At 34.7% G+C, this 15562-nt stretch overlaps 1 protein-coding gene across 3 annotated transcripts in view; it reads left to right on the forward strand.

Annotated features, from left to right (window-relative positions):
• Window positions 1-15562, forward strand: part of atp6v0a1a (ATPase H+ transporting V0 subunit a1a) — a 50916-nt gene that overhangs the window by 25564 nt on the left and 9790 nt on the right. For 2 of the 3 annotated variants that reach the window (XM_087242199.1, NM_212672.1), the window contains 8 exon segments: window positions 929-1141; window positions 8325-8475; window positions 9067-9206; window positions 11408-11571; window positions 13113-13203; window positions 13295-13413; window positions 13495-13711; window positions 14085-14192. In XM_087242199.1, the coding sequence (XP_087098325.1) occupies window positions 929-1141; window positions 8325-8475; window positions 9067-9206; window positions 11408-11571; window positions 13113-13203; window positions 13295-13413; window positions 13495-13711; window positions 14085-14192 (1203 nt within the window). 3 annotated transcript variants of the gene reach the window in all.

Below are 15562 nucleotides of genomic sequence, written 5' to 3' on the forward strand. Positions count from 1 at the left end.
ATGATTTGATTGATCTGGCCAATGGCATCAGGAATACAGACTCTGGGGTGTCGTACGGTCAAACACTTGGCAGCGTGAAGTTAATAGATTTACTTCTGAAAGGCTTACAGAATGCTTATGAATTTAATATATTTACAAATATGATAACGAAGGACATTTCTGCTATAATTCTAGTTAGTTTTAGTTAGTTTTGTATGTACACATTACACTTTCAGTTAGTTCTAGTTTAAAAAAAAACTCTTGTTTTTACTTTTATTTTAGTTAACGAAAATGATTTTCAATTCTAGTTTTTTGTTTTTTGTTCGTTTTTGTTAAGTATAATAAGCTTAAATTGGTTAAAATGTAAAATGAGTTATTTATTTATTTTTTTACAATTTTACATTGTTACACTCGAATTATGCTTTTAAGTTCTGGGTTGAGCACCCATTGAAACACAAAGCCAATCATAAATATAATTTCAATTATAAAAACAGTTCATATGTTGGCTGCATCATGGCCAAAATGCTGTTCTTGACCACGGACTGCAGGGGGTTGCAAACTTGCATTCACACTAAAAACGTGTTTTTTCTCATTAAAAAACAGAAACTGAAACTAGGATATGCAGATAAGACATTGATCATGTTATGAAAATATTGACGTATTAAAAATCCTGAGGTCAAAGAGGTTACATTAAATGGCCAATCAGTGTGATTTCTCTCTACTATACTGCATCTTCAAAGGCCAATTCAGTATGCCAATGTGTGTATTATGCCACAAAAACTAGCCAGAAAGACCCTCAGTTTTGGCCAACTACTGATAATGTGCTTCGGGCACAAACATTTTAAGGATACAGTCAGGTTTAACTAACTAATTCCTGAGAATATTCATTTCTAATAATGTTACTGTATCACCATTGTCCATTGATCTCACATTTCTGCTCTACTTCCAGGTGCTGAACCAGACAGAGGATCACAGGCAGCGTGTTTTGCAGGCAGCTGCCAAAACTGTCCGAGTGTGGTTCATCAAGGTCCGCAAGATGAAAGCCATTTATCACACACTCAACCTCTGCAACATTGATGTCACCCAGAAGTGTCTGATCGCTGAGATCTGGTGCCCTGTGTCCGATCTAGACTCCATTCAGTTTGCACTCCGTCGTGGCACGGTGAGGAGATACACATCTACTACACACACATACATTTAGTTTGATGTTTCTATAAAACTACTTATAATATGTAGCCAGTCTCATGTTCTACAGACTGCTCATCCTTATAGCAGTAGACTGATTCAAGAAATTCAAATCACCAGCGAAACTTTCTGTTAGTATAATTGCATATACTGTATAATGACCACATCATTGATAAATTAATTGAATTTCTATTGCAGTAGGAAGACATTAACTGTCATTAAAGTGTAGAATCTAATCTCACATCCATATCTTAAATATTTTGGTTATCCTGTAATCTTGTCATTTGAACTCTAGACTGTATGTGTATTTAAAGAAAATAAATTAAATAAGTATTAAGACTAATTAAAGTAATAATATAGATTTTTTTAATAAGTTGCCTTTAGTTTATGCTGCAGCTTTAAACCACTTTCCATTGCTAGATATTAGAGGAAAGGTCTTTTTCGCTAATTCTTTTTGACCTATTTGTCCTGTTGAAAGAGAAAGAACAGAGAGAGTACAAAGAGAGTACTTAAAGGAATAGTTCCCCCCTTAAGTTTTAACTTGTTTCAAACCGGTTTGAGTCTTTATGTTCTTTTAACCTCTTAAAGTGAAGTGTTGTTTTGGGGTTTCCGCATGGATTTTGCCTACCCAAATTCAAAGCATCCCAAATCCACATGCAGAGGTGGAACTGCAAAAGTTTGGTATCATTTTAAAGAAAAACCTTTCAATTTTGATGAAACACTACTGAAAGTGATTAAGGGTGTACTCACACTATGTATAGTTACCTTGAACCGGGCCGAAGCACGCTTGTTTCCCCTCCCATCTCCCCCAATGGCACGCACTCACATTGCATTCGCACCTGAGCAGTAAGAAGCGCTCTCGCTCAACACAGTGGAGATTTCTTTAGTTATATTGTTTAGTCGTTTAGGATGCATTGAAACGCAGTCAAAAATTTCGCCGAACAAATCAGCCACTTTTGACGCTCATAAACAGTCATCAAGTCCTCGTGCTGCAGGAATTAGGAGGTTTGCTGAAGGTGCAGCTGTTGTTAAGTGAGGGGTTTACGTCTTTAATAGTCTACGACGGTTTTCATTCATTGAACGGTAAGAATGCTTAATAAACACATAAAAAACAGTCCCTTATAATTTACGTCTCATCTTTAGTTTCGGACTCAGGCGCATTTTGCACTCACACTACAAGGGTAACGTGCCAAAGCCCAAGTGAACCATGCCCTGGCACACCTCTTCCAACTATTCATGAGCCGGCCAAGTGAACCATGCCTGAGCCCGATTCAGAGCACTCACACTTCTCAAACGATCTGAGAAATGGGCCTGGGCACGGTTCGGATAGCATAGTGTGAGTACGCCCTAAAATAATTGTATATGTTGTCGGTTATAATAAATTCCTCCAAAAAGAGGCACTTTTTTTGTAAACTTACATTTGAAAGTGTGCCTTTTAGGTTCTGTTTGGTCTAGGTTGCTGTAAATAATTTAGGTGGTTCCTGCACATGTCAGTAATCATAAGAAAAAATAAAAATGTCTCTACCATAATCTATGAGCGAACGAAACCACTTATAAGGGTATTGGGCCAGTTCGGGCCTTTAAAATGTAAAGAATTCAGAAGTAAATGACGTCACGGAATTGTGTAGGAGGTTAAACACAAAAGAAGATGGTCTAAAGAATAGTGTTGTCATAATACTGGAATTCAGCACCAGTTGATACTGAAATTTTAAAAACGTTAATTTCCCGCTAACATTTGAGCACTGTTGAGCACATTCTTAAACACAGCTGCTTTGCCATTGTTCACGTGCTCTGCGTAAACAGCAGTGAGTTCGGTGAACTAATGACCCTCATGGCCAATCACAGTCATTTCTGTTAAGCGCTCAAATGTTAGCGGGAAATGGACTTTTTAAAAACCTCAGTATCGATTGGTAGCGAATTCCAGTCTCATGACAACCCTACTGAAGAATGTTGGACACCTGTAACCATTGACAGCCATAGTAGAAAAAAAACAAATACTATGGTAATCAATGGTTATGAGCTTTCAGCTTTCTTCAGAATTCCCTTTTCTTTGTTCAACAAATGATCACTTTAGGGTGAGTAAATAGTAAGAAATGTTCATTTTTGAGTAAACTATTGCTTTAAATCCCCTATGCATACTCTGAACTAAGGTGTCTTGTTCTTGGGCTGCATTTATTCCAGTTCACATTTGATATGTTACACCACATATATTAGCACCACACACGTGTTGTCTCTAAGGAGCAGCCTATTTGTTCTTGTCATCACATACGATGACTCACACTTTGTAAACATGACTTTAGCTTTATTATCCCAGCACACACAGACACACATGCACACAGGGGAGCGAGTGTTAGGACGGAATGCCCAGATGCTTTTACATTGAGTCATGAGAGCCCTCAGATCAAAGTTTGAAATTTTCCTGTGGTCAAGAGCAGCTGAAACCCGATCCTGATCCACAGCACCACAAATGTGCTCTGTCCATTACTTCTGCGCTGATGGAGAACAATGGATGGAACAGTTGATCTAATATGTCCACTTGTTTAGTTTTTAATGTGCTGCACAGGCAAAAAGCTATTTCAGCTATTATGCACTGGATGCACCAAAATTAAAAATTTGGTCCAAAACCGGAAATTCTGGATGCATTTGGCCGAAAAACTAAAATTGTTTTATAGTAATTATTATTTTATTAAATTACATAATTTTTTGTAATGCATTTGAAAGTTATCTCAATAACTTTAACATCATACTGATTAAAAATTAAAATAAGCTCATTTCATTGACAGGTAATGAGTCAAGAAGCATGAGTTTACTAGCGTTGCCATGACAACACAGTAGCACTATTGCAAGCAGCAGGAACAAGATAGCATAGAAATGTCCCTTCAGCATGATATTTGAGTAGACTTTGCATTTCTTTTTGTAGAGTTTATGCATAGATTAGTATACATATTCATGAAAGGAATATCCACAGAACAGAATATTTAGCTATTTTGAGCTTGACTTCCACTGTTCTTTAGCTTTTGTTCGATTATGCAACAAACCAAACTTTGCATAGCACTTTAAAGTGATTGAGTTTAATAATGCAGCACTTTCTATGTCTGTTGTGCAGTGTTTGCAGCTGGAGGGAGCCTGAAACTTGCACACTGAACACTACAGATCTTGCATCGCAGCATAACCTTTCTTGGGCTCGTAATTTTCAGCTGAAAACCAAAAATGCCCTTTTTGATCATAAATTTTTGGCAGCCAATTCCTATTTGGACGAGATTAGTATTACTTAAGGACCTTTCGTTATTTGTGATAATTGCAGATGTTGTCTGTGAGCTTAATCCAGTTTGAATCTGCCTTTTCTGTAATTTGTACAGTAAAAAGTTCCCCATAAATGACCTACCATATTTTGCAGACCACCAAGTTTTTTTCACACTTTTTATTTTTAATTCACAATATTAGCAAACCATTAACAAAGACTTTTTGCTCGATAAACTACTAAATAGCTACTTATTAAAAGTTAGTAAGGTAGTAGTTGGGTTTAGGTATTGAGTAGGATTAGGGATGTACAATAAGATCATACTTTATATGTTCTAATATACAGTTAATGTCTTAACAGGCAGGTAATAAGCCAGTAGAAAATGGTGTCAGTTGTGACTTGGGGTGCTTTCACACCTACTATTTTGTTTCGGAAGCTGGTGTGTTTCCCCAGTTAGCGTGGTTTGTTTGGCATATGTGAATCCAGAAATAGCGCTCGAATTCGCGCCAAAACAATCAGTCCGAGATCACCTGAATGAGGTGGTCTCGGCTTGATTGAACAAACTCTGGAGCGGATCGATTGTAGTGAGAAAGCAATACGATCCAACGAACCAGCCTATGTCACATTGTATTATTGATATGCAATAGGCATGTATATACGGCTATATAAAGAGAGAATTATGAGTAGGGTGGGATGTCATCATTCCTACCAGTAAATGTGCGTTTTATGTCAAATACGAAAGTGAAAGCATGCTGAACTATTAACAAATGCTGTTTATCCTTTAGGAAGACTGATTAAACTGCAGTCTTGGTTTATCGGTCACAATTTACAATAAGGTTCATTAGTTAATGTTAATTAATGCATTTACTAACATGAACAAATAATGAACAATACATCTACTACTGTATTTGTTCATGTTAGTTGATGAAAATACAGTAGTTCATTGTTAGTTCATGTTAACTCATGGTGCATTAACTAACGTTAACAAGCATGGACTTGGATATTTAACTATGCAGTAGTAAATGTTCAATTATGATTAATAAATGCTGTACATGTGTTGTTCATGATTAGTTCATGTTAGTAAATGCATTTACTAATGAACCTTATTGTAAAGTGTTACCGGTTTATCGGTTATTTCTCTCTATAATGTAAATCCTTTAGTGCATAATTATAGTCAAGGCTATGTATGAGAAAGTCTTACCTCTGATTTATTTTTGACGATGTCCCTGGGTGTCACCATTCAAAATGAAAGCTCAGCTTTTTGCTCATAATCTCTTATTCTTATATGGCTGATTGCCAAAACTTAAAAATAAGGATGCATGACAGCTGAGCGGGACCATAATAAATCATGGAACTCTGACCAATGTGATGAGAGTTGTTTGACTTGTTTTTAGCTACTTTGGTCCATTTAAAAACTTTGCCGTGTGAAAGCGAACAGCACCAAGAACAAAGTGCAACATTGTAACAATTTTAATCTCTGTTTTAGAACAAAACAATCGATCTACAGGTGTGAACGTACTCTTAAACTAAAGTGTTATTAACTTTTTGAATTCATCTAAGTTGAAAAAAAAAAAAAACTGCCTAGACCATCTAAATCCAGGCAGATAAGTGAGAAAATTTGAGTAAAATCACAGGCTTCACAAATTTCATATGTCAGAGGGGGCATTTTCTAAATCACACATGGTCCACAGATAATGCTTATGCTGTGTTATTAGAGTTTAAGCCTTTATGACCCATGATGCATAATGTAAGGCAAGGCAAGTTTATTTATATACGGTAGCTCACAATGTTAGTTTAAAGTGCTATACATGGAAAAGAGGAGTCAAAAGCATCATAAAATAATAACAATATTTTTTATAACATAATATAAAAACAACAGAAAACAAAATGATTGAAAACCAGTTAGAAATGTATTAAACAGGTTTAAAAAGAATAAATTAATAGTACAATCAGTCAGAACATATATAATTGGGATTAAATAGTGATCATTATTACATTTATAAATGTGGATGCAGTTTTGCTTATTCACTTGTACGTGACTATTGCATATTAAATAACGGGTGGCACTTAGGATGATAAAAGTCTGTGAGCTAAAGATCCCTCGAGCGACAAATTCAGAAGAAGATTCAGGATTCTCACACCTTACAGCAGGACAGTGAGGGCGAACTGTGTGTAATTCCTGTAATCCTTGCGATGAGAAGTTGTAGCGTAAGGGTCGGAGGTCACTGAAATGTTAACCTCTAAGTAGATTAACTGCTCACACAAACGCACCTTCTGTTCTTCTGTCTGCCTTTATAGGGTTAAAATGGATTATGCGTAGTTTGAGTAGTGCTGCATTTACAGCCAACAACCTACAGAACAATTCTTACAGCCAACATAGAGGAACAAAATCCAATTAAAGCTATTGTTTGGTCACCAAAAAAAGTATCTTCCTTTTGAAGCAAAACTAGAAAGTGTAATGGTGTTAAGTCCATGTAGGCGGCGTGTTGAAATGTGAGGGGTTGTGCGTGCATGTTAGTTCAAAGCCTATCCTTACACATGGCATTCTTCCTCGTGCCTTATTTAACTGGCAGCTATTAATATCAGCAGTCTTACACATTGCTTCCACATGCACTTACACTTCAGTTCGCCATTGCAAATGTAAGCAAACAGTAGTTGCACAGATAAATTAACTCAATATTGAATCACAGAGACAAGTAATACATTTATGTTTTGCTTATCCACCTGCATATGAACTGCATTTTTCATACAAATTTAACTCAAAAGAACTGAATCAAATCACTTTCAATAATGTTCTTATACAAAAAATTCATATACAAGGTGAAACCTAACTTAGTTAGAGGTACATTTGGCTTGATTTATGTTTATCTATCATGAAAATAATGTTATGCTTGTTTTTTTTAATTTTATTTTTATATTTTTACACATGACTTTAATACCACAGGCTCTGTGGCAAGCTTTTTTTTTAGGTTACTGTGCTTAATTTTTAAAAATTATTTTCTTTTTTAATTTCCTGCTTTACAGTAATATATAGTTTATAATACTGCATCATAAAGACGTTTGTTTTTATTTATTTATTTATTTATCTTTGAGTTATTTTTGATCTTCTGAAAGAAATTTGTTAGTTCGGTCACACATTACAATACTAGATGAGTAGTTAATGTATTGACTCATGTGAGCAAACAACGAGCAATACTTGTACAACATTTATTAATCATAGTTCAAGTTTTACAGATGCATTATTAAAATGCAATACTGTGCTTTTTAACATTAATTAATGCAGTTTAAGTTAAGAAGATCTAAAAAGAACAACTGTATTTTCATTGACATCATGAAAAAAGTCTTATTAAATACATTAACCGAGTTTGCATGTTCTCCACGTGTTCGCGTGGGTTTCCTCCGGGTGCTCCGGTTTCCTCTACATGTCCAAAGACGTGTGGTATAGGTGAATTGGGTTGGCTAAATTGTCTGTGTATGTGTGTGAATGAGTGTGTATGGATGTTTCCCAGCTGGAAGGGCATCCGTTGTAAAACATATGCTGGAGAAGTTAGTGGTTCATTTCGCTGTGGCGACCTTAGATTAATAAAGGGAGTAAGCGGAAAAGAAAATGAATGAACGGATACATTAACTAACTTTAAATACATGTCGCATATTGTAAAGTGTTACTGTAAATTCTGACATTTTTTCCAAAGTTTTCAAAGTTATTAAGCTTCCTTTTGAAATTTCATGGATAAACTGTGATGAGAATAATTATACGTCATTACATACCTTACTTATATATACTGTGTACTTCACCTATTTAATAATTAAACAGAAATTGCACCCATAACTCACAAATCATCTCTGAAAAAATGTGTATAGCTGTGCCACTGTTAAAAGAGAAGTTTGTTTTTGTTAAAAATCACTCCATTTCATGCAGGAGAGAAGTGGATCCACCGTTCCCTCCATCCTGAACAGAATGCAGACCAAACAGACGCCCCCCACCTACAACAAAACCAACAAGTTCACCTCTGGCTTTCAGAGTATCGTTGATGCATACGGCATCAGCAACTACCGGGAGATGAACCCAGGTAACTCTGACCTCTCACCTTCAGAGTCAATCACACTTTAAAATAAGGTTTCATTAGTTAATATATTTACTAACATGAACTAACTATGAACAATACCTGTACAGCATTTATTAATCATAGTTAACATCCAAATTCATGCTTGTTTACAATAGTTATTGCACTGTGAATTGACATGAACTAACAGTGAATCATTTTATTGTTTTAACTAACTCGCATGGATGAATACAACCGTATTGTAATGTGTTATGAATCTTCAGGGTTGTAAGAATCTTCAGGGGTCTTATTTATAAAACTTTGCATAGAAACCTTCCTAAAAGTGAATAAATACAGAATAAATTTAAATTTATGAATAGCTCATATGCTTATTTAAAGTGATTAAATTCAGTTAATATTGAAGTTAAAGATGTTTACTTACAGCTGTGCACGTTCTCCCATCAATTTTGTTTTTTATGTATCACAACTTTTGCATGGGGAATGATGTATGCATGTTTACACCCCTGTTTTGTGTGTACACCATGTTTATAAATGAGACTCCAGAATACACACATGTTGTGATTGTCGTTACATATTTGTTTGTGCTCATGTGCTCAGCTCCATACACCATCATCACCTTCCCCTTCCTGTTTGCGGTCATGTTTGGTGATCTGGGTCACGGCGTGCTCATGACCTGTGCTGCACTTTATCTGGTACTGCGAGAGAGCCGATTAATTGCCCAGAAAAATGACAGCGAGGTATTCATCCACCTGTCCATCTCACAATCTCATCTTATCATCTCAAATCAAAAAATTATCCATGTCATTTAGCTTTCGTATACTGGATAGATCCCGAATGTTAACAATAGTGAACAGTGAATTTTAAAGCTTTCAAAAAAAGAATAAGACATTTATATTACATTTAAATGAAGGTAAATCTAAATATGAAATTTATTAAAAGGGGTTTGTGTGATAAATTTATTTATTCATTCATTCATTCTTTATAAAGCTTATTCAAAAATAACTCAGGGTTGACTAAAGTGCTGTACAAGTGACTTATAATAAAGTACAATATGCGAAGAATGCATTAATGCAATATGCTCTAAGAGATAAATTAGGCTGCATTTACACTGCATGGTTCAAGGTACACAATTCCAAAATATTATTATTATTATTATTATTATTATTATTATTATTATTATTATTTTATTTATTTATTTATTTTTTCCTGCCATGTGGCACAGATAGGATATGGCCCATGTACAAGCAGGAAAAAATCACATGAAATCTGATTTAGTTAAATCAGATTCAGGCCTTGTCCATATGTGGAAATTTATCCAATATGAATCGGATCTGTGCCCTCATACAGTGTAAACAGGTAGATCAGATTTTGTTCTTGTCAATGCCAGTTGCGCGTCATTAAAAGCTGTAATAAATGACGTCAAGTCTGACGCTTTCATTTTAGAACGAACTTCAGCAAAGTCTCAAACCTTAAATCTCATATTCTAGGACAACAAAAACTTTTATATTGTCATGTAGCACAAGTATTGAGGAATGTTGAGAGAGAGAGAGAGAGAGAGAGAGAGAGAGAGAGAAACAAACATCCATCACGTAAACAATATAAACTATAAAACTGCTGCATACATAAAGTGCATAAATCATGCCACGGATTTTACATAAGATGACTACTGGTTTACAAAAGCTCTTGGTTTTTTGTTTTTTTTTCCCCCACCCTGTCGTTGCGCCTTTGCCCGTGTGCAGTGTAAATGCAGACATTCAGATACAAGTCACTTTTAAAGTAAGTTGACGTAAACATTTAGTTCACTTCACTTCCTAATCTGCAATTGCCTCTTTGAATATCACACTAACTGTACAAAAAAAATAAAAAATAAAAAAATAATACTACTAATACTTCCCTTCTTAGACTTTACAGACCTGAAACTTGCCTATAGCACTTATTCATTGTTGCTCTTAGTTGTGTAAATTGCTTCCTTGTCCTCATTTGTAAGTCGCTTTGGATAAAAGCGTCTGCTAAATGACTAAATGTAAAAATGTAAATGTAAACAGTTCATCAAAAGGATCGGATACAATCGGATACAAAAGCAACATGGACCAAGTGCGAGTGATTTACATGTCAGACACTGCTCCAAATTAATCGACGCTGTTTTTTAGCCCTTATAAAACACATGAACACAGTTATTCCCTTAATAAAATCCATGTTAGCCATTTAGCAATGAAGCTACAGTCACAGGGCAGACAGAAGCCCTGCCCATCACGTGAATCCGCATCTGTTGTGAAGTGAATTTGACGTGCGAATGAAGCAGATTTGATGTGCGAATAAAGAGTAAACTCAAAATGTTCACACATCTTTTTACTGGATTTATCCACGCCTTGCGCGTCTGGTTTGAACACAGCATCAGACTCTTACATTTAAAATGAGGTTGTCATAATGTTGAAGGTTATCTCTTTTTGTTTGGTAATGAATGGAATAAAATACACAAATTATAGCTGTTAAAACAAAACTACAATAATTATTAATTATAATTTATTATCATATAATTTATTTATTTAAATATTCATCATATAGAACAGGGGTCACCAATCTCGTTCCTGGAGGTCCGATGCTCTGCAGGGTTTAGCTCCAACTTGCCTCAACACACCTGCCTGGGTGTTTCAAGTATACCTAGTAAGACCTTGATTAGCTTGTTCAGGTGTGTTTGATTAGGGTTGGAGCTCAAATCTGCAGGACACCAGACCTTCAGGAACAAGTTTGGTGATCCCTGATATAGAATATGAACTTCAATCTTTTGTAAATAAAATGAAAACATACTAGTACCTGCATTGAAAAAAACAAACAAACTCAAAACATCTAATTTTACTAAATATATTTCCTTTTATTTATTCTACTTACATTTTACAGATTGTACCGGCACAGATCACAATGTGTTCTTTCTCTCTAGATGTTTAGCATGGTGTTCGCAGGCCGATACATTATCCTCCTGATGGGACTGTTTTCGATGTATACTGGCATTATCTACAATGACTGCTTCTCCAAGTCTCTCAATATCTTCGGCTCGGGATGGAGTGTCAGACCAATGTTTGGTGAAAAAGGAGACAACTGGACGTGAGTTATTTGTTTCAGCCCATTGACGCATCTTACTGTGCTCTGAGTGCTCATGGATTTGTGTTTTTTGCTTGATTTGGCTCTCATAATCAGCCACTTGTTTGAGACTGAATGGAGTTGAGCATTCAGATAGAGATGCACTGATTGGCTGGCCAAGGACTGGAATTGTGCAGTTTTTCACATGATCGGCCTGACCAGTGTCTGGACCGTCTTTTGGCCAATTTCAGATGGTCCGTATTATTGGCCAATGGACCATAATGTTATAGAGACACTTTATGTGCTCATTTTGATCTCTTTTCCATTAACCGACCGCTTAAATTTTGACAAATTATTACTATTAGTTAAATGATTCAATTAACTATTGTCAAAAATGTTTCTTTCAAGCATATCTGTCAAAATTGCTTTCAGAGAGAGAGAAAACCCATTCTATCTATAAAATAGTAGTACAAAACTATAAATGCAAATATTTATCGAAACATATTTATATTTATATTAATATTTATACAAACAAAAAGAAAAATCTAACAGTTGGAAATTACATGTTTTGTTATTGTCGTTGCCGTTTTGGTGAAATTAGTATTTATTTAAAATAAATTTTAATGTAATTTCTATTTAAATTTAAATTTCAGATTTTTTTATTGTTAAAAAATATAGAGTAAAATAATATTTATATTTATTATATAAATTATTTTGTTTAGTTTTTTGAGAGAGAGAGAGAGAGAGAGAGAGAGAGAGAGAGAGAGAGAGAGGGAGAGAGAGGGAGAGAGAGAGAGAGAGAGAGAGTTTCTACAGGTGGTTTGTCAAACCCACTCACCGGTGTGAAGCACACTTCTTCAATGTACAATATTTTTTGTATGCGCAATATATCTAGTTAAATGATTTAAATGGCCATTGTCAAAAATTTTTATTTCAAGCTATTTTTAAAATATATTTGCTGCTAACCAGAAACTTTTCCAAAATCAGAAAGAAAAGTTAACATTGTGAAATTACATGTTTTGTTAGTGTTGTTGCCGTTTTGAGGAAACTAATATTTATTTTAATAATTTAAAATATATATATTTTTTTATGTAATTTCTTATTCAATTAAATTTTAGATGATTTTTTATTATAAAAAAATATAGAATGAAATAATATTTATATTGATTATATAAACTGTTTTGTTTTGTTTTCTGAGAGAGTGTTTCTACAGGTGGTTTTTCAAGCCCACTTACCTGTTAAGCACATTTCATCAATGCACGTGAATGTTTTTTTTTTTTTTTTGTGCAGTTTTTGCAGTTAAATGGTTTAAATGGCCATTATCAAACATGTTTCTTTCAAGCTATTTTGAAAATGCTGCATTAGCAAAAAATATTCTGCTCTACATGTCAGTCAAAATTGCTTTCAAAGTGAGAAAAAAAATCTATTAAAATTTGTTAATTTTACATGCTGTCACTTTTTCACATTGACTTAAAAAATCTGAATCAGCTATCGGTGCATCTCTAGATCTTCATGCATGACCTTTATTTTATGATCACTTTAAACACTGATTTTCCCTTTAACAGATTTGCAGTTCTGGAGAAAAGCAATGTGTTACAGCTGAACCCTGCTGTTCCTAATGTGTTTACTGGACCGTATCCTGTCGGCATTGACCCAGTAAGCTCCTATTCTCCAAACAATACTGTACCATAATGATTCCAACCCCATTTCTTTTAAAAACAACACTTTTTCCTCTGTCCTTTCACAGATCTGGAACATTGCCACCAACAAGCTGACGTTTCTGAACTCCTTCAAGATGAAGATGTCAATAATTCTGGGAGTTATACACATGATATTTGGAGTTTCCCTCAGTCTTTTCAATCACCTGTACGCAAAAAGTCCACTGTTACTTTCAGCATATATGCATTAGATTTTTTTGATCCTAATTATGTTTGTCTGTGTGCGAAGGTACTTTCGTAAACCTCTGAACATCTACCTGGGATTTATTCCGGAGATCATCTTCATGGTCAGCCTGTTTGGCTACCTGGTGCTGCTCATTTTTTACAAGTGGATAGCGTATGATGCTAAAAGCTCAAGAGTAGCCCCGAGTCTTCTTATAACCTTCATCAACATGTGCCTCTTCAGCTACAATGATCCCACCAACAAACCGTTTTATACGGGACAGGTAAATCAAACATCAGTACACTGATAAAAGCAATAAAGTGAGTAAATCCATTGCCTTAAAAGTGACAAGTTGATGTTGCTTATGATATTGAAGTAATTCTGTTGTAACTGTTAAGTTCACTTAACTTAATTGCTTAGATTTATGCTAAGTTGAGGCAATGGGTTTACTCATTTTTTTTAAGGTTAAGGGGTCACACTTTACCATAAGGTTTCAGTAGTAATTATTAGCTAAAATTTTTATTAACTAACATTAACTAATACAACCTCACTGTAAAGTGTTACCAGTAAAGGCAGCTAAACATTTTTTATAGTGTATGCTTGACAAGTAAAATGACTTAACACTGAAGTTTGTCATTCACCCTCTTTCTCTTCAGGTGGTGATTCAGTGTCTGCTAGTTATTATAGCTCTCTCCTGTGTACCCTGTATGCTCATTGTAAAGACCCTAGTCATGCGCAGACAACACCTATGGAGAAGACACCTGGTAAGAACCTGTTTGAAACGCTGTACATCAAAGGTATTAGTTTTAGCCTAGTTTTTAAGCTAGTTATTGTTTGACATTAGGGTTGTTATTTTTGTTTCTTATAGACCATTTCAATGTGGTCATGTGATTGGCCCATGAACATTTCCTGCTTGTTATCAAACTGTTTCATAACCATTATAGGTTCAGTTTAATCATAATTTAATGTTAAAACAGCTATCATTACATTATTTTTGAATATGTGGAGATTTTTAATTGTTTGAAGATTTGGAAATGAAAAAAAGTAAAACAGGAAATACGTTAGGACTATTGTTATTGTTTACATGCCAAAATGGTCTATACATAATTTGTATATCCATAATAAGATGCGGGAGGCAGTGTGTCCATATAAATGTTTCAAATGTTAATGGCTTGGAAAAATCTTATTATTGATTTGAAAAAATCTTTAAAAATGCGATGTTAATGGAAATCTTTAGGCACTATTCATTTCCAGTCAAAAGTTTTTTGTTTTTTTTTGAGTTTGTTGGATTTTCAAAGTTTTGTCATTATAAAAATCTGTTATTATTTATTAATTAAAATGTATTTTATTCTTTGATGAAAACACTGAATTTAGTTGAAACTTTGGTGTCACTTGAACATTTAGAAGTCATTTCTAATCATTTGGTTCACAAAAAACGTTTATTATAATTTGTTGATCATTTTGATATTTAGAATTGTTATACAAAACATAATAAATGTTCAGGATTATTAAATCTAAAATTATTTTTTCAGAATTCCAAGTCACATGCTTGGTCAGAAATAAATACAATCTTTAAAATATCTTTTGTCGATTTTAGTTGTCAGTGAAAAGTTTAGAGCTGGCATTATAAAATGTTATTCATTTTATTCTTGCGATGTAATTTTTTTGATGGAAATAAACTTCCCCATTTACACCCCATTCACACAGGGCATCAGCGTCAACACTTCCCATTCACTTCGAATGTGTGATGTCAAGCGTTGCCGAACTGAATTGTGTGTCGGTCGGCACTGCTTCACAGTTCTTTTCAAGTATACCAACGGAAGCGTCTGCCTTTTAGTTAGCTTTATGCAAAAACTCCAGCTTAGAGAGTAGCTGATTGCGGACTCATTTCATTGGCTGATGCTGTTATGACTATCACGGTAGCCCCAGCTTCAGACACGCCCTCCGTCAAGCGTTGATACTGAAGCCCTGTGTGAATCGGGCCTAACTGCTCACGTTAATGCAGTAGAAATATTTTTTAAAAAATTTGGCCAGCGCTGACCATGGGATACACGTTGACCTAAAAGCTTTTTAACTACTAAAGCTTTTTAACTAGTTACTGATTAATTAGATAAACTCATTTGTAACTAATAAA

Source organism: Danio rerio, chromosome 3 (assembly GCF_052040795.2).
Source record: "Danio rerio strain M-AB ecotype USA chromosome 3, GRCz13ab, whole genome shotgun sequence".
NCBI lineage: Eukaryota > Metazoa > Chordata > Actinopteri > Cypriniformes > Danionidae > Danio > Danio rerio.